This window comes from Lissotriton vulgaris, chromosome 9, assembly GCF_964263255.1.
Source record: "Lissotriton vulgaris chromosome 9, aLisVul1.2, whole genome shotgun sequence".
In the NCBI taxonomy this organism is placed as follows: Eukaryota; Metazoa; Chordata; class Amphibia; order Caudata; family Salamandridae; genus Lissotriton; species Lissotriton vulgaris.
Window position 1 is genome coordinate 97,873,363 of NC_141697.1, and position 27,076 is coordinate 97,900,438.

Consider the following 27,076-nt stretch of genomic DNA (forward strand, 5'->3'; position numbering starts at 1 on the left):
CTCTAGACTATTTTATGAAACCAATTCTTATTAATCTGATTGAGACAGTTGTAGATTGCTTACCTTTTCAATATCCATCAGGCTTCAGTCTGCATCCGTAGATTTTTCTTCAGCAGTACCCCTGCTTATCGTTAGGTGGCATCGGTCAGCTCCGCGTCGATGGGGAATGTCGTGGGCACTGGTATGACGTTGCGGGACCTAGATAGACACCATCCATGCAGGCTGATGTCAGTCCTTGCTTTTTCCACGCCAACCTAGTGCTGATCCAGAGAGAGCTTAACCATAGCTGGTTTTTGGCTAGTCTTTTTCGACTTTAGTCAACTTTTTTCTTGAGTCTTAAACTCCTAGTGCGTCGAGGATGTTCCAACATCAGATCTGCTTCAAGCTCTGCAGGTCCTGTCACCGGGTGATGTGTCTGGAGCGTGACCGCGGCTTAGTCGTGCTCCGAGTGCCGAGCTATAAACCCAAAGGCCTTGCAGAAGCGGTCCCAAAAGCAGTTAGAAGCCCAGCGCTCAGCCCTGTGTCGCTCCGATTCTCGTTCGAGAAGAAGGTCTCAAGGACAGTTGCGGAGCCCACATTCCTCATCACACTCCGTCGTCAGGGAGGTCTTCGGGTAAGTCAGGGAAACATAAGAAATTGTCTAAGAAGCACAGGCGTTCTTCAACTTCACCTTGTCCGTCGGCAGACACAATGCGGAAATCCGATCGTCTTCGCTCGACAGCTCAGTCTCTGGAGCAGCCTTCTGAGACTAGACTGCGCCTTCCTGCTTTTCTGAGAGCTGGAGCATCTTCTGCCCAAATCCAAAAGTTCTATGAGGCCTTGTACCCCATTGTTGGGCAGCCCGGCTCCGCTGGTGCACCTTCGGGCCCGTAGAGTCGGTTGGGAGCCTATGGCCTTTGAGTTTGGCAGCTCTGTCCCCGACTCCGGAGGTCCCCCGTGGATCCGGTATCAGATCCGGATCGACGCTGGTCAATCTTACTTGACCTTCCATGACGTTGATCTCGACGACTACCATGCCCCTGGCTGGTGCTGACCCCATCCTCGTCCCTGAAGTGGACATTGAGCTGGTTCGACGTCACTCAACGTCTATTCCGATGCCGGAAGGAACTTCGATCTTGTGTTAATTCCTGGAGTTCAATTTGAGCCAGAGGGTGGTGATGTGGAATGAGCGAGCAGCTGGACCCTTTCTCTGACCAGCTTGAAGAACCAGACTGGTGAATTGTCCTGAGTGATACTAATGGTCTAGACACTTCCCCTGACATTCTCTTGATTTCTCCCACTACTGTGGCTACAGAGGAGGGACTCTACAATGCTGTGGTGGGGAGAAGGGCTGTCAGTGCCAAGGCCACTCCTCTGTTTTCGCGTGATGCCAAAAGGGTCCACCTCCAAACTTCCCCAACTCTGGATATAACCAACTCAGAGTAGTGAGGTAGTTAGGCGAGGGAAAAAAGGAAAAGGATGAGGGAAGAACCAGTGGGAAGTGGGAGACCTGCAACAAAAAGAATAGTTTTAATACATATCCTGTTAATGCTAACTACACTCATATGATCTCACTAGTACTTGCTAATACCTTTCCACTGGCCGTAGAATACGGTAACAATACATCTCTGAATGTGGGACATCAGCTTCCAAACTTCGAGTCTTCCTACAACGATAAACCACACTGTTAAACAGTCCACTCCACTAGCATACTCCTATCCAATAAGGAAAAGCAACAAGCTGTACATCATACATACCCCTCAAACACTCATCCAACTCTCAACTGAAATAACCAGCTCCCAAAACAGGGCTTCCTTCTCATCCATAGAACGAGATATAAACAAGCCCAAGGAAATGCACTCTACTGCTCCAGTGCACGAATTTTGCAAAGAGGCCACAAAATAATAAACTCAGGGTCCCTTGTAAGAGTGTGTTTTCTCCGTGAATGAAAAAAGGAACAAAACAATCTGGCGCTTCCTTAGCGCGGGACGTAGAAGCAAACAACTCTCCTTTAGTGCAATATCCCAAAACAGTCTCTCCCCAATGGAGATGGAAAGTCTTTAGAAGAGCAATATAGTTCCAGAACACCAAACGCTTTCCTCAGCACGAGATGGAGAAAAATAATGATTGTCAAAACGAACAGAAAACAGAGTAGCATTTCCTTATGTGAATCCAATATAGCAATGCTACTCCGGGGTGAAGAAGAGCGCTTACCTCAGCGCGCTGAAATATATCCCACCAAGCTTGTTCATAGTCACAACGGGAAAAGGAAAGCGAGGACTCCTTCCTTCCCGAGAGAGAGTGGGAGATAGCGCGGTGCTCCCAGCAACGCCCGAAGGTCTGGATGCTCGAGAAAGAACCAGCACTTCCAAGGCGTGCGAGGAGATCAGACAATAATCACCGCACAACAGGAAAAACAGGACGTGAAAAAGAGCCTCCACGCTACTCGCGTGAGGCTCGAATGCAGATGCACAGGTACAAACGGCAGATTACGCGCATCTCAGTCCACGCATTGTTGGGTCAAATAGATGACGCTCCTCCCCTTCAGGCTTTCTGGGAGATGTAGTCCATAGCTCATAAGTCAGTGTTCAGGTAGGCGCTCTATATGGTAATTGTCCCAATTCAGCGCCTGACAAGGGCAGCCGAGGTTCGGTGGCAGTCAGGAATAATCTCCTGACCGAGGTGCTTGAGCCTGCTGCTTCCACTTCCGAACCCCTCTTGCCTTTCATTGAAGCCTTTATTGATGTCCTTCTGGGCACTTGGTCCAAATTCAGCACAGGGGCTCCTGTGGATAGGACAATCGCCTGCTCCGTACGACCCAGCGTTCCTGATGCACCATCCCTCCCCTAAAAGCTCGGTGGTCCAAGAATCGTCTTAAAAGGGTGCACTCCCTTTTGCTTCCCCAGATAGGGAATCCAAGAGGTTGGATTATCTTGGGAAAAGGATGTTTTCTTCCTCCAGCTTGCCATTGCAGTTCGTGAATACTTCTTGCCTCTTGGGCCAATACTTCCATACCTTCTGGGGTACGGTTGCGCAGGTGCTGCCTCAGTTGCCGGAGGACGCCTAGGCCATTCGCTCCCAGGTGCTTGCGGATGGGAGAGACTCTGCCAAATACACAATACTCTGTGGACTGGACACCACCTATTCACTGGGCAGAACGATTGCCATGTGGGTAGCACTCGGACACTATGCTTGGTTTAGGACTTATGGCTGGTCGGGGGGATGTCCAGTTATCCTTGGTAGACATGCCCTTTGATGGTGCTCGCCTCTTCGGCAACAAGGCAAGGAGTACCCAGCCGTGTCCTGTCCAGCCCAGCCACCGAGTCACTCAAGCTGTCCGGCCTCTACGTGGTTGTGGTCGTAGGAAACCGCACCCTCACCGGTCAGGGAGCCAGCGGGCGGGCCAGTCCACCCTTTCCCCCACTGCCTGCAAACCTTCCTAGTTTGATATTCCAGGCCCATCGTCAGCCAGTTGGAGGCAGGATCAGCCATCTCCTCCACTGGCAGTTCATCACGTCAGACAGGTGGGTTCTGCAAATATTCTGAAGGGGCTATTCCCTCCCCTTCAAGATTACTCCTCCCTCCATGCCGTCTTCTTAGGATCGTATGTCGGAGGATCATTTGGCACTTCTCTGCATGAAAGTATTGGTTCTCTTGGCCAAGGGAGCCATAGTGAGTCCCTGTGCCAGAGGAATGTTGTGGGTATTCCTATTACTTTCTGGTACCCAAGCAGGACAAAGGCCTGCATCTTATCCTATCCTAGACCTCCAGGCCCTCAACTTCTTCCTTCGGAAGGAGAAGTTCAAAATTCTGACTTTGGCCCAAGTCTTAACTGCCCTCGAACCATGAGACTGGATGGTGGCGCAAGACGGGGATATGTAAATATATCCCCTTCCTGCCAGCCCACAGGTGATCCCAACGGTTCTCAGTGGGCCACGAGCACATTCAGTTCACTGTGCTCCCTTTTGGCCTTAGCAGTGCCCCTCGGGTGTTAACAAAGGTGCTGGCAGTGGTTGCAGCTTATCTGCGCAGATCAGGGGTTCCAGTCTTCCCCTAGCTCTATCACTGGCTGTAGAAGGTGGGCTCACCCCAGGCGGTTGTCTCCTACCTCCAGACTATGGCGAACCTCCTGCACTTGCTGCAGACGTTCCCTTTCATTTGAGCCATTCTGGACACCGTGCAGTTTCGGGCCTATACTCCCGAGCAGTGGGTCCAGGATATTCGGGCTATACCGATGTGTCAGCCGCTATCTCAAATTTCGGTGAGAGTGACTGAGGCTGCTGGGCCTCATGGTCTCTTGCATCTTGATGGTGGATCATGCCCGATGGCATATGCGGGCTCTGCAGTGGGACCTGAAGTTCCAGTGGGTGCAGCATCAGGGAAATCTTCACGACTAGGTCCAAATCTCTGAGGGAACTGCGCACCAAATGCAGCGGTGGCTAACGAACCAAGATTGGGTCAGACGCAGATCCCTCTCCCTTGCCCAACCAGATCTGACAGTTGTGACAGATTCGTTGTCACTCCTGGGATGGGGCAGCGATCTGGGAGAAGTGGAGATTAGAGGAGTCTGGTCTCCGGTAGGTCCGGTTTTCATATCAACCTTCTGGAGCTCTGGGCGATCAGACTGTCACCAAAGGCATTCCTGCCCTCTCTCAAGGGGAAAGTGGTGCAGGTGTTCACCGACAACACCACCTCCATGTGGTGCTGCAACAAACTGTGTAGGATGGGGCCGTGGACCCTTTGTCAGGAGGCTCTCTCGACATGGCTTATGCATCTGGGCATAAACCTGGAGGTTCAACACCCGGCAGGCTCCCTGAACGCCAGAGAGGTCAAACTCGGCCATCTGTGCCCGGTCGATCATGAATGGCGTCTCTATCTGGAGGTGGCGCAGGTCTCTCTCAGTGGTGGGGAGAGCCTTGGTTAGATCTGTTCGCCTCCAAAGAGAACGTGCAGTGTCAACAGTATTGCGCTATGGAGTTTCCAAGGCGGCGATCACTCAGCAAAGGTTATCGTTGCAAGTGGAGTTTTGCCCTCCTTTGCACCTTTCCCCCTGTACCACTTCTGCCCATAGTGCTCAAGAAGATCAAGCACGACCAGTCTCAAGTTATGCTTGTTGCTCAGGAAAGCGTCTGGTACTCTGACCTACTGAGAATGGCCATAGATTCTCCAATCAATCAGACTGCCCCTTTGGGAGTATCTTCTGTCGCTGCAGCAAGGGATGGTTCTTCACCCGAACCTGTCCAGCCTCCACCTCCTTACGTGGAGATTGAACGACGGCATTCGGCAGCTTTTCACCTTCCGCCACAGTCTGCGATGTTATCTTGGCAGCCAGGCCTCCCTCCACTAAAACAGTATATGTCTGTAGATGGAAAACTTTTGTGGCATGGTGCACAGAAAAGGATGTTCATCCCCTTTCTGCTTCTCTTTCAGAGGTTCTCTTGTTTATACTTTCTTTGGCCCAGCAGGGATCTGCCTTGGGCACTAAAGGCTATCTTGTAGCTAATTCTGCTTTTCTTTGCCTTCCAGATCAGCCTTTCTTTTTAAAATCTTCCATTGTTTCTAGGTTCTTTAAGGGCCTTACTCATTTGTTTCCTCCATCTCCCTTCATAATGCTCCAATTGGATTTAAATTAGTTTTTAACCTTTATGTGCTCCCTTCGAGCCCCTTCATAATTGTCCTCCCAGGGTGACCACTGACTCATTGTCAGTGAAATTGCTCTCCCACCCTCCCACCCTCGCAGCTCCACCATTAAGTGAGGTGCCCCTGCACTCTTGAGTGTTAGTGATAGAGGCCCTCCTCCAACCGCAGGTTTCCCTGCGCCTCATCCCTGGTGGTCCAGTGGACCTCTGTCTCCTTTCTCTCACTCTGCTCCTTCACTCGTTTTTCTACCCTTTCTATCTTTCACCCTTCTGCACCTTTCTGCATCTCTGCTCTTTTGTGCCTTATTTCTGCCCATTTTCCCTTTCTCTCCCTATGCTCCTTCACTCGTTTTTCTACCTTTCACCTTTCTGCACCTCTGCTCTTTTTTGCCTTATTTCTGCCCATTTTCCCTTTCTCTCCCTCTGCTCCTTCACTCGTTTTCACTCGTTTTTCTACCCTTTCCATCTCTCACCTTTCTGCACTTTTCTGCATCTCTGCTCTTTTGTGCCTTATTTCTGCTTATTTTCCCTTTTTTCTTTATCCCCTCTTTCCTCCCTTTACCTTTCCCCGCCGCTGCTGCCCCCGCGGCCCCTCCCCTCCCAGCGCGACCGGCCCAATCCAGCTCCTCTCCCCGCTCCCGCCTCCCAGCTGTCCAGCCCTCCCCGACCCCTACTTAATGGCAGCCAATGCGGGGCTGCGGGCGCGCCGCTGGTGCACCGAAGGCGCGTCAAAGGCAAGCACGTCTGCGTCCATCCGCGACCAGCACCAGGAACCCTGGACCTCCGCCCGCCAACGCTAAGACCCAGCAGCACTCCACGCACTCAACCCAGGCTGCAACAACAACTGCAAGCTAGCATCACCAGCCGACACCAATGGACCCTTCAGCTGTCACCGCTGCCGGCACACCCGCAGCACCGCCAAGAACACGGATCCAGCACAACCCGCCCACAAGAATACAACCGAACCGAAGACCCTGCAATGCATCCTCCTCAACGTCCGATCCCTCCACAAACACGCCACAGAAATCTGGGACCTCCTCGACAGCACCACCCCAGACGTAGCATTCTTCACCGAAACCTGGACCAACGCCACCTCAGGACCGGACCTCGCCATCGCCATCCCCCAAGGATACAAGATCTACAGGAAGGACCGCCCCATTCACCCAGGAGAAGGAATCGCAATCGTCCACAAATCCAGCCTCCGCCTGAGCACACTCCCTGACGACTCCACAGAACTGATGGAACACCTTCACTTCAAGATACTGGCAAGCCCCACTGCTGCCCTCCGAGGAACCCTCATCTACCGACCCCCTGGACCCCGCGTACCCTTTGCAAACTCCATCACGGACATTATCTCCCCGCAGGCCATCGCATCCACCAACTACACCCTGCTGGGAGACCTCAACTTCCACCTCGACAATCAACTGGACCCCAACACCACATGCCTCCTGGACAACCTCCACAATATTGGACTCTGCCAGATCGTGACCGAGCCCACGCACTCAGCAGGACACACCCTCAACCCCCCTCTTCACTACAGGAAACTCCATCACCTTCAGCCACACCACGAACTCCCATGGACCGACCATCGTTGCGTCCACTTCACCTTCAGAACACCCACCATCCACAGACACCAGCACCTGCTTCCACAAAGAAACTGGACCAAAATCACCGACGACCGCTCATCTCCTCACTTAACAACTCCACCCCAACCATCACGGAAAACGACGACCTCAACACCGCAGCCCGAACCCTGCATAGATGGATCTCGGACAGCAACAACACCATAGCCCCCCTCAAGAAAAACAACAATACCCGTGCCAAGAAAGCCAGATGGTTTACCACCGAACTTCGAGAGTCCAGGCGCACATGCCGCCGCCTCGAAAAGGCCTGGAGAAACACCAAATCCACAGAAGCCCACAACAACTTCAGAGCCGCCACCAACGCTCACCATCAACTCATCAGAGAAACGAGGAAAAAAGCGATTGAAGACAGAATCTCCACCCACGCACACAACAGCAAGGAACTCTTCAGAATCAAGGAGTTCGCCCAACCCACCAGCGAGTCTACCGACATCCCTCCCTCACAAGACCTCTGCGACAAACTCAGCACCTTTTTCCACCACAAAATCAAGACTAACTATGACAACTTCGACGAAGACAACCAACACACTGAACCCTCACCAACCACCCCCGACACCCGGAAACCAGTGGTTGATGACTGGACAGCCCTCACCACCAAAGACACACTGAAAACAATGAAGTCAATCCACTCAGGGGCCCCCACGGACCCCTGCCCCCACCACATCTTCAACAGAGCTTCTGACACCATCGCACCCATGCTCTTCCACACCATCAACCGCTCCCTGGCGGCCGCCTCGTTCCCTGACGACTGGAAACACGCCGAGGTCAACCCCCTCCTGAAGAAACCCTCAGCGGACCCCACCGACCTCAAAAACTACAGACCCATCTCCCTGCTCCCTTTCCCAGCGAAAGTCATCGAGAAAGCCATTAACAGCCAACTTGCCACATTCATTGAAGAACACAACATCCTCGACTCCTCCCAATCTGGCTTCAGAAAAAAGAAAAACGGAAACCGCCCTCCTCGCCGCAACAGACGACATCCGCACACTACTGGACAAAGGAGAAACAGTAGCCCTCATCCTCCTAGACCTATCAGCAGTGTTCGACAGTCTCCCACCGCACCCTAATACGCAGACTCTACGACGCAGGAATCCAGGACAAGGCCCTCGACTGGATCTGCTCCTTCCTCTCCGGCAGGACGCAACGGGTCAGACTCCCCCCCCCCCCCCTTTCCTCTCAGACCCCACACCTATCACCTGCGGAGTCCCCCAGGGTTCCTCCCTCAGCCCGACGCTCTTCAACGTCTATATGGCTCCACTTGCCCCCATCGTCAGAACCTACGGACTCCACATCGTGTCGTATGCAGACGACACCCAGCTCATCCTCTCCCTATCCAACGAGCCCAACACCGCCAGACGCAAATTTCGAGAAGGCGTGGAAGCCGTCGCCAAATGGATGAAAAACAGCTGCCTACAACTAAACACCAATAAACAGAAGTACTCCTCATGGGCCCAAACCCCGATGCCTGGAGCGACACCTGGTGGCCCACCGCCCTCGGAAACCCGCCAACCCCCACAGACCGCGCACGCAACCTGGGAATCATCCTGGACTCCGAGCTCAAAATGGACGACCAGATCAACTCTGTCTCATCTACCTGCTTCCACACCCTCTGCCTCCTTCGTAAGACCTTCAAATGGATCCCCTCGAACACCGAAAGACAGTCACTCACGCCCTGGTGACCAGCAGACTCGACTACGGCACCGCACTCTACGCCGGAATAAACAAAAACACTCATCAGCAAGCTACAGAACATCCAGAACGCCGCCGCAAGACTGGTCCTCAACCTGCCAAAACACTGCCACATCTCCCAGCACCTGCGCACACTCCACAGGCTCATAGCTGCCAAGGTTTCAGATTGCCATGTGTGACATTTTTTAAATGAGTGACATTTCAACGATTATGAGTGACAATTTTTCACGAGCAAAACCAAGCAATGAAGTCCATGGGAACGGATGAATATGACACATTATACCCTTTTGAGCTGTGAGAAACTCTAAAAAGATCTTGAAACTGCTGCAGAGAACCTGAAATTAAAGGTTGCTATTGATCACAAAACGTCTGCTTTTTATAACCAGGTGTTCTTTGTATTCTGGGATTTGTGTGCCCATGCATTATGATAGGAAAGGAGAAAACTATTATTCTCAGAATGCAAAGTGTTTAGGATTAACAAGCCAGGATTCACAGTGTTACAATTCGCATGAAAAACACAACAGGAAGCAGCTACGGATCTGCCACATTTGAGTACTTGATCATGTCATGTGACACAGAGAGTAATGTAAACCCTTCTCCCCACCATAATAACCACAAGCTTCAACCAGGCTTTGACTGACCCAAAAGCAGCAGCAATTGCTGCTCAGTGTGCATATTCACCTTCCTGCCAGCAACAAGAACGCAAGCCTGACTGGGGTTGGACTGGCCTGTTTCGATTATTGCCTTCACTATTGCTCACTATTCTGCAGCAGATCACAGGAAGGTCGTATTGCACCCAGCCACTTAACTTTAGGGTTACCACCAGGCTCTTTTTTACTGCCATGAGCAGTATTTTATTGGCCTGGCTGTTCGGAGAAGCCCCGAAAGTTGATATTTTTCCTCCTATCAGTGCATTCTTTAAACAGTAAAAATAAGAACACTTTGCAGTGTTTTGGAGCTGCGAAGTTAATCATAACGGACTCATTAATAAAGTAAAGACAGAAAGTTCATCGTAAAATGTATACACTTTACAAAGACAATTTTTTAAATCACTTTCAGTACTGCTTGAGCCTGAAATCGACATGAGCAAATGGCCAGAATTTAGCAACCTTACTTACTAGTGTGAGGGAAATGCTGAAGGTGCCTACTTGTTGTCTCCATTCAATAGTGCTGTCGTCCATAGCAATGTAGGCAGGGGCTCCGGCAGAGGCTCGGTCTCTCGTTGCACAAGGGCAATTCGACCAGTGGCAATGGAGGCATCAGTCCAGATTTTCGAAAGTTAGTGACCCCAGTGGTGCTGATTGCTGCTTCAGGGAGAGGCTACTTGACACCGGGGCAGAGGAGTCGAAGTGCACAGCACAGACTGCGGACGGCCTGCAATGCTGGTCTCTGGTGCAGAGCCGAGAACAGTAGCGCAATGATGTCTTTTAAAGACAGTACTCGGGCGCCTGGTCACAGCTTAAACGGACAGGTGTGCCCCAGCACCGGGCGGACTGGCAGACAAACAGTTAGCAGATCCTGCTTTAGCCAGCCTTTGCCCACTGGGCCCCTCTGGCTTCTCCCTGGCAATCAACATGCAGAGCAAATGTGGATTGAAGGCCGCTCTGTCTCACGTGGGACCCGGCCCAAACAGGATATGAGGGCCCAACTACATGGATAGTCAGACAGCGGTCTCAGTAATTAAAATTAAATTCAACAACCAACTGACTCGCGGACTCCACAGACTGACATTGAAGCCTGAGGATGAGGCACAAAACATAGGTAACAGCCAGGGTGCAAGCAATGGTAATCTTTATACGACTCAACTCAACCCTATAAGTCAGTTACCCCGAACGATGCGGTCCGTCCCGGTCGGCGCGAAACTACCTACCCAGCCCCGCAGCCACCAGCGTGGCACAGATGACCTGCCTAATTAAGAGTCAACACACAGGCAACCCTATTCAAATAATTACCCTGAGAGCGGTTGGCCCCGGTCAGCGCTCCGCTACCTGCCCTGCCCCTCAGCCAGCGGCCCAGATCATCACGCCAGCGGGGCGGTCAGAGATGCAACAGCTCTGACACCATTATGTCACAGCTGAAAATTGAGTGATCACCAACATACTAAGACTTCAGGTCTACACAGGCAGTGCACGCAGGCGAAGATAACCGGCAGCACGCTAATATTAAACCACGTTTTATTAGAAGTGAGAGCGATATCTCACTCCACTGACTTACTTTGAGAGGCGAGAGGCTGCAAACTGATACAGGCCGGCCGCCTTGTGGCCACAACCACTCCAGCAGCATGAAGATTCAGCGGCAGAGATGCACGGTGGTGTGTTCTGGCCTGGGATTTAGCAGTCACCGCAGTCCTGTCCTCGGGGTTGGGTCAGGTTTGTCGCCGTTTCTTGGACCCGAGCAGCCCTCGCAGCAATCATTTTGGTTTGCCGCTGGCGCCCGCGTTAGTCCAGGCTGCGGCCTGTTCATGTGAGTCTATCCTGGCGGCGGCCGAGGAACCCCCATAAGATAGGCCCCACTCGAGGCACAAGAGTCAGCAGCAGTGCAGCTAACGGAGCACCATGAGCGGCATCATGACGCACTGTGACCAAGTTGAGCCTGCTGTATAATCTGCTGTATAATCTACGTCGTCGTCCTGCGTGCCGCATGGTGCTGGACGGGTCGGGACCCCCCCCTACGGCCGGCCTTGCCTGCTGCTGCATGATGTGCGTGCCATGATGAGCGCCGACCGTACTAACTTCCTGTTGGCGGCCAGACGTGACACAGGAGTACCGCACATCCGGATTTAATGATCATCCCGGCCCCCTGGTGACACGTCGGTCGGTGATCATCATTGGCTGCACTGTGGAGGCAGTCCGGCCCCTGCGCAGTGTCATCATGTGCCGCATTCTGTGTTTGAGCTGTTTCCAGGGCAACAGCCAGGCAGATCTCCAAGTACTGGCAGAGAGAAGTGCAACTCAATACATTTGTAGCGCCGGCTCTCAGAGAGCTGCGGCGCAGTCTGCTGTTACTTACTGTTTGGGACACAGGCGGCACCTCGAGCAGCAGAGAGCCACGGTTCACGGGCACAGTGACAGGCGCCGTTGGCTCACAGGTCACGGTAATGCGTGACATTTCATTTCAGTGCGGTGATGCGGATCACTGCACTGAAATGCGTGGGCGTCACACGTGTTGGGTGACGCTTGGCAGGACTGCTGGCTCCCCGTCGAGGCGAGAATCACCTTTAAGATGCTCACCTACGCACACAAGGCCCTCCACGGCACCAGACCAGCATACCTGAACAGCCGGCTCAAATTCCACGCACCCCAAAGGACCCTACGATCAGCCCAGCTCTCCTACGCCGAGGTCCCCCGCACCAGAAAGACCAGATCGGGAGGCCGCTCCTTCTCCTTCCTCGCGGCCAAAGCATGGAACGCCCTTCCGCTCCACCTCAGACAGACAACATCGCTCCCCATCTTCGCAAGAAACCTCAAAACCTGGCTCTTCGACAGACCCCCTCCTTGATGGAATGGAACCTGCACCCACCATCCTCCCCCACGCCCCCCACCCACCCACCCTTAGCCCCTTGAGACCCTTACGGGTGAGTAGTTGTGCTTTAACAAACTCCTGATTGAATGATTGAGGCTGCTGTTTCTAAAAACTGCTTTCCATATTGCCATCACCTCTGCTCATAGGGTTAGCGAGCTTCAGACTCTGTCATCCGAGCCCCCCTTTCTCCATCTCCATCCGGATAAAGTGGTACTTTGCACAAAAGCTTAGTTACTTCCTTAATTGGTCACTCCCTTTCAAGTGGGACAAATCATGAATTTGCCCACCTTTTTTCCTCCCCACATTCCTCCAAGGAGGAGGAGAGACTCCACTGTCTGGACCCAAAACGTGCATTTGTCTTTTTATCTTGATTGCACTAAAGACTTCCTGGTGGATGATCAACTCTTCATTGGCTATGTGGGTGCCAAGAAAGATCGGGCTGTTCAGAAACAGACCATCTCTTGATGGGTTGTCCTCTGCATTAAAATATGCTATGCTTTGGCGAAGAAGAAACTTTCTGTGGGGTTGCGTGCACACTCCACTAGAGGAACTGCGGCAACCACTGTTTTAGCAGGTGGAGTTCCACTCCTTGATGTCTGTCAGGTGGCAATGTGAGCATTCCTGCACACGTTTACCAGACACTGCTGCCTGGACAGTCCAGTCCGGAGGGGCAGGTACTTTGCCCGTTCGGTCCTCCAGGACTTCCTGGTGTGATCTTGGTTTGTAGACCCACTTCCGGGGATGGTATTGCTGGGGTATCAATTCAAAGGGTAAGGAATCTACAACTAATAGTCTCTATCAGATGAATGAGTTACTTCCCTTCGGTAATGATGTATCTGGTAGAGACATATATTAGTTGAAGATTTCTTACTGCCCCACCCATCCTCCCCGCTCTGCGAACTGATTTGCAGTTATAGGGACTTCCCCACAGGACCCTAGTTTTGATGCACCAGTGGTCAGCGTCTTGCACTTCTGGCATGGAAAGTCATGTTAAGAAAGGACGTCCGCGCGCTTGGGCAGCGTCTATGTAGATCCTGCAGCACCATCCCGGCACACTCGACACCGACGACAGACGCGGAACTAACTGACCCCCCCATATTATGCACAGGGGTACAGCTGAAGAAAAATCTCTGCTTCCAGACTGACTCCTGGGGGAAATTCAAAAGGTAATGAATCTACAACTAATATATGTCTGTACCAGACACATCAATACTGAAGGTAAGTAACTTGTTCTTTTAAAACACAATAATGTTATTGGTGGTGCTTATAAAGTAGAGATCTTATCTCCGGAAGCAGCAGATTTCTGTATATAGAGAAAGGGCAATTGAATTTTCAGGGAGGGAGATGATTTTAGTGTCTCAAGGAAGACCGTAAAGTAAAAAAAAACTTATGGCATTGATTTAAGAGAACGCCTACGGCTTTCTTGCAGTAATACGTTGTGGACTCTTCAATCTTGGTTAGGGTCAAAATAAGCAGTAACATGACTGAATAAAGGAAGTCCTGAAATGGCTCATTACTAATGGGGTTACTTATTCGAGTTAACATTTGTGGAAATAGTAGCATTACAAAAAATTGGTGTCACTAGGGGTTTGACTCAAAATCCAATCAGGCAGATTCCCTTCTAAACCACAGTACTGCATCAACACCATAACTGGTCTTTAAGTTGTCCATAAAACTCTTAAGATGGAAACTGAGGTGAGGGAGTTGGTCACTTCATGTTGGAGCAGTGACGGCCCATCATTATGGGTGTCGGCACTCCACCGTGCTAGTTTTTACCAAAACACGATGAGTGCTTGACTGAATAAATATCCGCTTTACAGACAGTCATCATGTGTAAACCAGACAGCAAGGCACTTTAATATTCACTAATATGTAAGTGTCATTCAGCCTTAATTTGCTGGCCTAAATATCTATTGGGTTGAGAGATCATTAGCTCTGCACAGCCCTTTGAGAATTCTCCCCCTGATGACAAGGGGGCGTGTGTTCTGTTATGTTAAAAATTCTTGTATAGAGCACGTACACCAAGGAGGTTTCATGGCTCTGGTAAGGCAGGCATAAGGTGGCAGGAAACTAAGGATTAGATGTTGTATGGTTGGGCAAACCGATGAGCTTTAAGCAGTCTTCGGAACTGTGAGTAAAAGTAAGTTAATCTCATCTCCACCGGGAGCGAGGTCCAGAATTGAGACGCTAGGACAGCAAATCTTAGGCCTCTATGCTTGTTGCGTTTAAAACTGGGAGAGATCAACAAGTTCAGATGACCGGTGTGCAGAGTATATCTTTGTATTTTAGATGAGATAAAGGCAGGGATATTGCCTTAAAGAGCTTTGAAGATGGTGCACCCCAACTTGAAAACGCATCTTTTGGCCACAGGAAGCAAATGTAGATTTTTCAGTATAGGTGTCACATGCTGCCATTTTGGTTGATGATAAATAAGTCTGGCAGCTTGGTTTTGAACCAGCTGGAGACATTTGAGTTGACAGGCAGCGATTCCCACAGTATACGGAGTTGGCATAATCTAGTCGAGAGATCACCATGGCTAGAATAACCAGGGTCAATGCTTCTCTAGACAAGAATCTGCTAATCTTCCTTATTCTGCGTAGTTGGAAAAAGCTTGCAGAAACTACCGAACCAACTTGGGCATTCATAAACAGATCGCTAGAGAACATAAAACCTAGGCTTTTAGCAGAGTCTGCAGGTTCCGGTGGGTTGCCTAAAGAGGGAGGCCAAAAATTGGAATGCCATGGGTTGGCAGAGCCACCTATAAGAATCAACTCTGTTTTTTACAGGTTCAGCTTGAGTTGATTGATACATCCAGTCACTTATAAAAATCATTGTAGATTGAAAGTGAGTAACTGATGCTGCTTATGAATTGATTTCGAATACTAATTGAAGATAGTCAGCATAATTGATTTTCCCAATTCTTTTTTTCTCTCAAGGATTGGATTAAAGGGAAACGATACAAATTGAAAAGGAGAGGGGAGAGGGACGAATCCTGAGGCACTCCACAGGTCAATTTCCTCTTGTTAGATGAAAAATTAGCCAACCGAACTGCTTGAAAGCGGTTGTTAAGAAAGGAAGAAAGCCACCTCAATGCCAGATCCTGGATCCCAGCACTTCTGACACGGGCAATCAAGATGTTGTGATCGACCGTGTCAAAAGCTGCTGACATATCCAGGAGAACTAGGGCCTAGGGAATGCCGCTGTGGGCACCTCTTCTCAATTCATCCAGGACGGTGAGTATAAACGATTCAGTAGAGGGAGCTGGTCTAAAACCTGCTTGATGAGATAAGGATCTGATGATGTTCAATAAAGGGACAGTTGGCCACGTATGCCTCAAGAACCGTACCCAGGTATCGCAACAAAGCGATGGGGCGATAATTGCTCAAGATTAACGGATTTGCACCTGGTTTCTTCAAAATAGGTACGATTTCCGCACTTTTGAATGTAGTGGGAACGATACCATATTTAAGTTAATTGTTGAGGAGCGAAAGAGGGGGGTCAGGGCAGATGGAGAAAGCTTCTTGAAGAATGTGAGGGGGACAACAATCAGTAGGGGAACCAGAGTCAACCTTTTTGAGTAGATCAAGAAAGGTCTCTATAGGGATCAAGGGAATTAGAACAATCTGATGTGGATTCTGACATATGTTCAGATCTGATATAGGGAAACTAGAGGAGGGAAGAAAGAATTAAGGGAATCGCAGAACGTCTGTGAGGGAACTAGCTTTGGCATGATCCTGTCTGGTTTGGAGAGCTCATTCACAATAGAGAAGATGCCTTTAGGTTTATTAGATGACTTAAGAATTTTATTAGAAAAATACTCTTCCTTAGTTCGGAGAATCTCCTTTTTGTATTCTTTCTGGAGATCAACATAGATGGCCCTCTTATCTGGGAGATAATGGTGTCTCCAACAGCGTTCAGCCGGTCTCACCATAAGTTTCTTATTTTTTAGTTAGTCGGAGAACCAGCGTTGGGCGTCATGAGGTCTTAATATAGTGATTTTTTTTAAGAGGGACAACGCAGTCGCTAACCCGCCCGAGCCAATTCTTAATGCTCTCTGTCTGGGTCTGAAACGTCTCTTGTGCAGAGGGAGCCGTATCAGTTAGCAGGAATCTAAATTGATACGGATTCATGCGTCGCTAATTTCTTAACATCACATTCCTTGAATGTTGAGGTTTCAAGAGGGAAGCCTCAGTAAAAGAGAAGGTTATTAGATGATGGTCGGACCAAATGCAGTGAGAAATCAGAGGAGTAGAAATCGTCAGGTTAGAAGTTCATATTTGGTCAAGTGTATGACCTTTTGTATGTGTTGCAACCTTGACATGCTGGGTACAATTCATCCCTGTTTAAATTTCAGTCAGTTCAATCGAATAAGGGCACTCCCTATTATCGTTAGGTCAATAATTAAAGTCTCCCTATTATCAACATTTGGAATTGTTGATGGTCAGATGAGATATCATTTCACCCAATGGCTGAGGGAATGTGGGCATATGCTGAGGCGGTCTTTAGAAAAGGGCACAAATGAGAGATGACTGAGGCGTTTCAAGTTTTTGAACTAGGCAATCAACCAACGGTGGGCTCGAAATCACCAGGGAGGTAAACTGGTAATCTTGATGGATTATACCTGCCACCGACCCCCCTACCCAAAGAAACAAAAGCAGTGCAAACAGCCACACGCTATGACGCAAAGTGGCGTAATTTCACGTAGCACGCAAAATGCCAAATCCCTGGGTTACTAGAATTAGGCTCGCTTAATCATAATTTCACCCAGGCCTTGCTTATTAACGGATGGGTGTGAGTATTCATGTGTGTATTTGCGAATGGATGTTTGTGGGTGTGTGCATTAGCATATACTAGTGATATTCCTGGGTCAAGGGTGCAGAGAGAAATGTTAAGGAGACAGGAGAGCGAGCTGCAGGAAAAACCCACATTTATAAGGGTAGTTAATTGCGGCTGAGCTGTTTGCCTGTGCCCGTTTCGCCCGATTTAGTTACAGTCGCCGATATTGCAGCTATGCTGTAAAAACAGCCCTTTCATATGGACCTTTAGATGCACCAGTCAACATTGGGTCTCAGTTGTAGCTTTACGTGGTGCCCTTTATGGCTGTTTGCCATTCTTCATCTCAGAGTGAGCCAGTATCCTGCTCCCGTGCTTGTCGGAGAGTGTCAGATGTTGCAGAGGTGTAGATTACCAGAGAACACTACAATATAGATAATTTAGGGTCCCCCAGATATCCCATAAAGAGCTTTTTGGACAGTGGCTTAAAGTCATTGAGGTCAACCAGGTGCTTGACTCGAGGGAGTAAGGCATATCTAAGTTGCAAGTAGTCATAGAATTGGTGTTTAAGCAGGTCATATGAAATTTGTAGGTAATCAAAGAAACATAACAATGCTGCCCGTTATGACCTCATCCAGTCTAGTGATAATAATTGTAATCCACCTGTGAAAACCCTGAATGGGCCCTTTTGTCACCGTGTGGTGCCCTCCCAAAGTGTTGTTTCTTTAGTTAGTCTATGCTCCTTGGTGCCTTATTTCATACTTATTACCAGTGGTGGTGGCAGCCTGTGGCGGGTGGGAAGGCTTTTCTGCTCAGGAGAGAATATGAATCCATGTGTGTCTCCTTCCAGCCCTCCATTGCTGGTATCTGAGGCAAAATTGGGATCTTCTTGAAGGTCCCCAACCAATCATTGGCAATGACCAGATTTGCTGCACGGTAATGAGCCATAGGATCTGCTGCGCCTATCCCACCATCCTAAGAAAATTTACAGCACTTAGTCCTAGCAGTACGTGGAACGGACCCCGCCCATGAGAAGAATCTTGTATGAAACATGGACACAACGGGGGTTTGACTCTTCCTATCTTTAAAGATGTAAGTGCGCGCGCTTTCTGATGTCTTAAATGATGAGTTACCTTATTTTATCGCCCTTAAGTATATTACAGATTTAAATTTTTTATTTAAGAGATAAAACTAACAAGTTAGAAACACCATTGCTAACATCAGCTTTGGAATCCAAATCATTCAGATTTAAATGAATCCCCTTTGACAGGGTGTTTGCGACCCCTTTGTCTAGGATGGTTCCCCAGTGTGTGCACTGACCTTGTCTAAACCTATATGAATCATTTCTCACAATATGTGTCGCTGTGGCTGTGACGCATGCACACAAGGCAGGACCGGAGTGAGAAAACTGCCCCCCACTCCCCCCCCCCCCCCCCACATGAATGGTGTTTACTTACGTTAAGGCGTTGAATGGGACTAATCAACGGCCTCACCCCATCCTCCATTAAAGCGACTTATCATTCTGTAGGTAGTGAATGTTTCAGAGTATTTAGTGTGATACCTCGTCCCAAATATTACTACTACAACATTGATATAATACCTTGAATCAGTAAGTTTCAATGGTTAATTGGTTAATGTGGAGATTACAAATCTGTTAGTTACATTTCTTTTTTGTAAAAAAATACAAGTATTAAAGTAGTATTTGGTACAAACTGGTAATGTGTTTTGATTGTTTTATGTGTTCCTGCAGCCCAGATGACTTACTTAATGCCTTGAACGAAGGTATAAGCCGCGCTGACGTCATCATCACATCAGGGGGCGTGTCCATGGGTGAAAAGGTAGGCAGTGGTGATGGACATGTTACATGTAATGTGGACTGTTGCATACAACTGCTAGAGGTGGTTACTGGATTTCATTTTGTTTTATGTAACATTTCTCGTCTGTTTATGTCTGAGCCGGCTATTTCCTATGAACTAAAATTGTGATTGTTTTTTTTTCCTTTTTATGTTGTTTAATAGGATTATCTCAAACAGGTGCTGGACATCGACCTTCACGCTCAGATACATTTTGGACGGGTGTTTATGAAGCCAGGGTAAGGCCTATTTTAACTTTGAATTTATGAGGATTAACACTAGGCACGTCATTCAGAGTTCAGCTGATGCCACAAGGTGGTGTCTACAAGATCCTCAAAGGTGTACACTTTCGGCACAAAAACAGATTATTCAATAGTCAGTTTGTTTTGCTAAACAGCATCAAAATATATCTGTGTGTACAAATAGAAAAAAATAGATTGTAATTCAAACCCAAATTAAAAACTCGTGGCATTTCTAATGCGAATTGATTTGGATTCAGTTGTACAAACACTCGGTGTCATCACTTGTTGAGAACTAAATGGCAATTACAACCCAGCATTGTGAGCATGACTTTACTTTGCAAGTATCAATTAAGTGCACCTTCTTTTTGTTTTTTGTTTTTTTAGCCTGCCAACGACTTTTGCCACAATGGACTTGGACGGCGTGAGAAAAATAATATTTGCACTTCCAGGTAAGTTCTCGTGGATGATTACAGTCTTGAGAAACATTTTAGATTCACATTGATGCAATAAAACCTGGCCTGTGTTACCTAAGTACAACCGTCTTTAAAGGTGTGTGAAAACAGGACTCTTGCGCGCTCTCTCTCACACACTCCCACACACACACTCCTACCTATACTAAACAAATTCTTTTCAGAACGTAATATGAGTGTTTTGGTTTTCTTCAGCAGATTTGTTGGTCTGTGTTCAATAAAAAGACCCTGTTAAAAACCTAGGGAAAGAGCAAACTCTCTGCATCTGTGAAGTCAAGTGAGGATAATCCCTGAATCATGTGCTTTAATCGCCAGAGGGTTGTAATTCACTAGCCAGGAACATTTGCCGTGCTGTAGCTATTATGCACATCAGGTCACATTGGCACAAATACAATTAACATTGTATTCCTATTGTGGAAAAACACAGATTATATTTTGCGAATTGTGGTAATGGAGTTCAGTCACGATGTGAGATTGTTCTCTGTCTGTCTGCCTTTAATCCCTGGGTCTTTTGTTCCAGTTGTGTCCTATGGGTTTAAGCAGCTGTGTTGAGCAGTGTGTGTGGTTGGTCCTCTGTGATTTTCATAAATTGCTGAAACCCACCGTTGCTAAACAGCCAGACAGTGGGTAGAAAGTCAAGGGGTTATGGCTTGTGTGAGAAGTTGGCCTGATATGTGATGTTTCCAATTCTGGAACCACCTTGTATCAGTCCAAACAATCCCTTATGGTGTCTGGTTGTAAATCAACCTTATTAGACAAGCTATCCTAGTGGTAGCAAGGACTACCGTATTTTCCGGCGTATAAGACGACTTTTTAACCCCGTAAAATGTTCTGGAAAGTCGGGGGTCGTCTTATACGCCGGGTGCCAAATTTTATGGTATGTTTTCATGCGCTGTTTCATAGCGAGGACTTCACTCGAAGGTGTCAGACCGCTTCACAATAGGAAATAACAAGAAACAACACACCTTATGTTAAAAAATACAGCCACCGGCACTGGCAACGTCCACACCCAGGCCCCGCGCCATGAACTGTGCAAGTATCGAAAGCGAGCGTTTTTTTTCATAGCGAGGACTTCACTCGAAGGTGTCAGACCGCTTCACAATAGGAAATACAACACACCTTATGTTAAAAAATACAGCCACCGGCACTGGCAACGTCCACACCCAGGCCCCGCGCCATGAACTGTGCAAGTATCGAAAGCGAGCGTTTTTTCATAGCTAGGACTTCACTCGAAGGTGAGCAAATGGCGCCATGAGTCTTACCTCGACTGCCGCTGCCGCTGCCGCTGCACACGCGCCTCCAACCGCTTGCACATCCCCAGGCAGACGAGGCAGCAGGACGAGGCAGCAGGACGTCCGAAATATATAACGGGCAGCCAGCGCCGAAGATGGCAGCCCCCGCTGTGTTGCACGTTTGGCACGCGCTCCTCTCTCCATGACATGGGCATGGGCATAGAAAGGGGACTGTAGAATGTTCCCGAAGGCAGTAGAGCACTTGCCGTGATTGGCTGGTTGTTGCGAAGAGGAAAGGCAGTCTGGTGAGCAGATATTTGCCGTACATGTGGTGGTGAAGACAGTACAGCACCAGTCTCTGCACCTGTTCATACTGTACAGCACCAGTACATCCAGTGCAAATGGCTGACAGTCAAGAACCCGGCAAGGCTCCAGCAGTACATCCAGTGCAAATGGCTGGCAGTCAAGAACCCAGCAAGGCTCCAGCGGTGGCAAGAAGAAGGAAATATGAAGCCAGTTACAAACTTAAAGTTGTGGATTTTGCCACGGAACATAATAACTGTGCTGCTGCAAGACAATATGGAGTGACAGAAAAGATGGTTCGGGCCTGGAGAGCAAATGAGAAAGCATTAAGGAGTATGCCAAGGGGTAAGTGTGCATTAAGAAGAGGCACCCCACATTGGCCAGAACTCGAAAAGCATGTAGCAGACATGGTGACCGAGCATCGCCAAAGCGGTTATGTAGTGACCCGAAATAAAATCCGATTGGTTGCACTTCAGTGGGCTAAATCTAACCCAGATCTCAGCAACAGATTTAAGGCCACTGTATCCTGGTGTACCAGATTCTTGGCAAGGCATAATCTGGCATTGCGGCAAAAGACAAAAATTGCCCAAAAATTACCTGCGGATCTTGATGCCAAAATGCATAGCTTCCATCGCTACGTTATTAGGCTGCGCAATGAACATGGCTATGTGCTAAGTAGTATCGGAAATATGGATGAAACTCCAATGAATTTCGATATGATTGCAAACAAAACTGTCCATCAAAAAGGTGAAAAGACAATTTTAATAAAAACAACAGGACATGAGAAGTCCAGTTTCACAGTGGTACTAGCATGCACAGCTGATGGCGCAAAACTGAGACCAATGGTTATTTTCAAAAGAAAAACAATGCCGAAACTCAAGTTTCCTGTTGGTTGTTTTGTGCATGTGAATGAGAAAGGATGGATGGATGAAGAAGGGGTAAAGCTATGGCTTTGATAATGTATGGAGCAGGCGACCAGGTGGACTTCTACAAAGACGTAGTCTACTGGTGTGGGATATGTTCAGGGCTCATTTAACTCCAAGCAAAGGCTGGCAAGACTAAAAACAGATGCTGCAGTTATACCTGGAGGATTGACATCGTTGGTGCAGCCACTGGATGTGTGCCTAAACAAGCCATTTAAAGATCGCATCCGAGAACAGTGGAATGAGTGGATGGTTAGCGGTGAAAAAACATTCACAAAAGGAGGAAACATGCGTGCTCCACAGTTGGATGTTTTGTGCAACTTTGTCATAAAGGCCTGGAACGACATCGATGCAGAAACTGTCATAAAGTCTTTCAAAAAGTGTGGCATATCAAATTCATTAGATGGTATGGAGGACGACTACTTGTGGCAAGATGAAGAGGATGCCGAAGCAGAGACCACATCATCTGATACGGAATTGGTACCAGATCCATACGATGACTGCCTTACAGATGTACCACAAGATCTCATTGATTTACTTATGAGATCAGATGACGAAGAGGAGGATTTTGAAGGCTTTTAAAGGGAACGTTGTAAATCCTGTAGAAATCGCTTGGACTTATGAAAAGTTATGGTAAGTTTAATCCACTTGCACTGTTTCATGCACTAATTTATGTTTACCGTACCGTACATGTTTGATGACAAACAGGTATGTTCACAAGTGACAGTTTTTCATATGGTTCTAAATAAAAATATTGCGAGTAAAGCAATATTGTTTATACAACCAATTTGTTTGAGTTCAGTCTTTGAGTTTGTAAAATAAACGCTTAACACTGTCCACTGATAAAGCCTTATTGCTCACCCACAGGGAGGAGGATTAGAATCACTAATACGGTAAGTTCAAAATACATTCTCAGAATGGCTATGCAGGACTGCGTTGGACTGCGCTGGAAGTGGGGGTAGTCTTATACAGCGAGTATAGCACGAAACCTAAATTTTATCAAGCAAAGTAGGGGGTCGTCTTATACGCCGGAAAATACGGTAAGCAGCATTAAAGGCTAAACTCAAGAGGTTGTGTTAAGCGAGCTGTTTTACCAATCACAATCCTGTAATATCAAATGAAAGGACACCACACAAGTATATACTATAAAAATATATGTATTTATTACTAGAATAATCCCCAGTACTCTTTATGAGCAAAGGGGCACAAGCGTCAAAACAAAAGCACAGTTAAACACATAAAAGTTGCACAATTATGGATGATGGCGGGTGGCCACTCAAACCATATATTAAGAAAGTGGTATAAGAGATACCAATCGAACAGTGGTTAGGCCTAGGGAATCGCTGGGAGCAGTCGGGACTAGCAATGCTGAAGTCGGGAAAAGCCCGCGGGATTCGGGTGCAGCGCTTATAGCACACGCATGCACATGCAAAGTCAATGGTGCGTAAAAGTTATAAAGTTACTTTTAAGGAGACTTCCGCTTAACCTAGAAGGATAAAACTTTAGACACAGACCCTAGAGGTGTGTACCAGTGTGGGAACACTAGCGTTGCTGAGTTACCTCACCCACAGGAAGCAGGTGCATAGGGTAAGAAGTGGCGTTGGGTTTCGTCAGGCAGGTTGATGGTGCTTGAAGTTGAAGATGCTGCAGGCGATGTGAAGGAGAAGTGTCCGGTATGATCTAAGGGCGGATCAGAGTCGTAAAGTACCTGAAAGCAGAGGGGACAGAGTTTGGGTCACTCAGCAGTGACCAGGGTGGAACCAGGACGGAACCAGGCAATGTCGGGCGCAATCAGTTGGTTGTCGAGGAGCTTCTCTCCGCTGCCACGTGGGCTCTAGGGCAGCTGCGATGTCCTGGAGCGGGTCACGAGCTGTCCCACGAAGGCTCGCGCAGTCGGCTTCAAGATTGGAGCAAACAACACTTGGCAAGAGCAATCCACACAGGACTGGAAGATTGCTTCTCACTCGGACCAGGAGGGTCAGAGCGGGTGCTCCTTTTCAGAGGAGCGGGTGCAAGTCTGGAGCAACCAGTATCACAAGTCGGATTTCAAGTTTTGTCGGCACAGGGGCCACAAGCCAGCGGGCAAGTGACCGGGCCAACGCGTTGAGCCAAAAGAAGCAGAAGGGCCCCACGCAGCACTCGGTGAGTGTAGAGGGGTGAGCTTCGGTGCAAAAGTGGCTCAGGGCTGGGGCTTCTCAAACCCGGTGTACAGCTTCGAGGGTCACTCGTGGGCTGCACGGTCAGCGTCTCGTGGTCTTTTTAAGATGGCGGGCCACACGCTTCCGGTTGCCTCCACGGGTCTCAGCTCTGCAGGGACTGTGGATCGGGATGGTAGAAGGCAGGCAAGCTTGATCTTGTCGATCTCTGTCGCTCGAGTTCCGGCGGGAATTGCAACAAAGCAGATGTCGAGGTGCTGGATGGTGCCTGTTTGCACAGGGTGGTCACTCCTTGACCACAAGGGAGATTCTTCAGTCTTCTACGTCGAGTAGGATGTCGAAGGGTCCAGAGTTTCGTTTCAAATGTTTCATCAGGATAATCTGAGTGCGTTGGCACTGCTCCCATTCTTATACCAATCTAGGGGGCTGGATTACCTGCTAGGTCCCCTCCTATGGGTGGGACCCAGGAAGGGGGTGGATACACCCCTTTCCCTTTGTCCAGGCCAGGCTGGGACTGGTGTGCCCCAGAACCGGTTTGGCCGGATTATGCAAGGGGAAGCCTTGTGCTCCCCAGGCAGTGTCTGGTTTCTTTCAAACCTCCCTGCTACAATCCACTATCTCCTGTCTGGGGTGGTGTAACACCTCCCTGCGACAGGAAATCCTTTGTCCAGGCCTCCTCTGCTGAGTTTCGGTCAGCAGCAGGAGGTCAGACTCGTGTCTGTGGCAGAAGCATCCATTTTGTGGATCTGAGGCTCCTTTAAAAATCAACTGCGTTTCAGTAAAGTAACAGGTCTTCTCCCTCTAGAAGGGTGGAATGCTATCCCCGTCTACAGGACTGTCGAGGGGATAGTATTCCAAATCGTATGACACCTTACACGACATGTTTTGATAAAGCCAAACCAAAGTTGCTATTTAACCGCGAGAATTATAATGCACTTAATAGTATATGGTATGGCATTATCCCGGAACAGCTTAGGGAGTTGTTCCCGACAGCTGCAGACAGGCTCAGCTCATGCTCGAGCTCCATCTCACATTAAACCACACACTCTGCCTCCAGGATTGATAAGGCCTTCCATAGAAGTGGCTCACAGGTTTGTGTGTCCAGATATAGGTTTAGATATAGGGATACTTTATCTAAGCAAGGGGTGATTACACCAACTTGCCCCAGCTGAGTGACCAGCCAGTTGTGTCAATTTAAGAACCAGCCAGGGGTGGCAAAAGCTATGCTTCAGCCCCTGGTTGGCCTTGGTGGCACCTATGCCCTGAGCACCTATAGTGCATGGTACAGGGGCTGACAAGGAGTTCAGTTCCAATTGGGTTATGTACCTATAGTACATGTATGTGAATTTAGAGAGAACAGCAGGCTGGGGGTCTGAATAAGTAAGTCGAATTTAGAGAGAACAGCAGGCTGGGGGTCTGATTAAGTAAGTCGAAAACCAGTGAAGCAAAAAGCAAAAATTGGGGTGACCATAGGATAGCAGACCCTACTCTCCTACAGCTTGGTTGGATGTTTGGTAGGTCATTATGAAATAGCACGGTGGAGTAATAGCCTGCTAAAATCCTGAACACGACCTCACTGTATTTTTTTCATTTTTTAATATTTTTTTATTTCATTAAATCCTTGGAGTACACTTTGTGACCAATCCATTGGCCTGCCTGTCTGTGTCCGATTGAAAATAAAGCCAGCATGCACACTTGCATCTTTGGTGCTGCCTTAGATTCACTTGAAAATAAAATGTAAGACTTATCTTGTTAACAACAAAACTATGATCTAGTTCAAGTTCCCATTGTGTAACTAACCAAGATTGACGTTCTATTCAATCAGACTCTTGGCAGTATGGCCCCCCATAAAATCAGTATTTGCTTAACTCTGCTGTAAATATTGTCAACATTCACAAGAGCTTCTACATCTTGCTAATATCTGCTTCCAGGCTCTGCTTATGAATGAACTTACCTGGAGCTCTGGATGCAATTTAGTTCATAGTGTAATCTATAGAAGATGATGTGCCCTACTGGTTCAGTTGCTGAACCCTGATTCTGGGGACAGAAGTTTCAGTGCCTTTTTGTGCTCCGTGAGCAAATGCTTAATCTTGGTCTCACTCTGTTCCCCTATCTGACGCAGTTAGTATCACAAGTAAAATAACTAAATTCAAATTTAAATACTGTTTATGACATACCTAGACCTCTTCTAGTGTTTGGCAAATGTGATTTTTTTTTTTTGCATGCCCCTATATCTGATAGAGACCTCTAGTCGCAGATTCCTTACATTGGAATAATCCCCATTGTCAGACTGTATCTGGAAGATTTTCAAGCAGTGCCCCTGCCCTTCAGTAGGTGGCGTAATTCAGCTCCGAGTGGCGGTAGCATCGTCCGTGCCGAAGGTGGCGTGCACCGTACCTAGATAGGCGCCACCTTGGCATGCTGACATCAGTTCTTTCTTTTCCGTGCTACATAGCACTGATCCAGAGTGAATTACCCCTCAGTCACTTTTTGACTGTTTTTTGATGCCTTGTTGACCTTTTTGAGATTTTTCTCCCGGTTTGAAGGTATGGCACCCAAGAAATTGGCTGGTTTCAAACCATGTTAGGCCTGTCAAAGGCAATGTTTGGAGCGAGACCACGACTCCAAGACCTGCAAAGACTGCCACGCCAT

General features: G+C 48.4%; 1 protein-coding gene across 10 annotated transcripts in view; it reads left to right on the top strand.

Annotated features, from left to right (window-relative positions):
* GPHN (gephyrin) overlaps positions 1–27,076 on the top strand; it is a 2,075,463-nt gene that overhangs the window by 2,027,789 nt on the left and 20,598 nt on the right. For all 10 annotated transcript variants that reach the window (XM_086937114.1, XM_086937115.1, XM_086937116.1 and 7 more), the window contains 3 exons: positions 18,996–19,083; positions 19,264–19,337; positions 19,725–19,789. In XM_086937114.1, the coding sequence (XP_086793240.1) occupies positions 18,996–19,083; positions 19,264–19,337; positions 19,725–19,789 (227 nt within the window). The remainder of the gene's footprint in view (positions 1–18,995; positions 19,084–19,263; positions 19,338–19,724; positions 19,790–27,076) is intronic.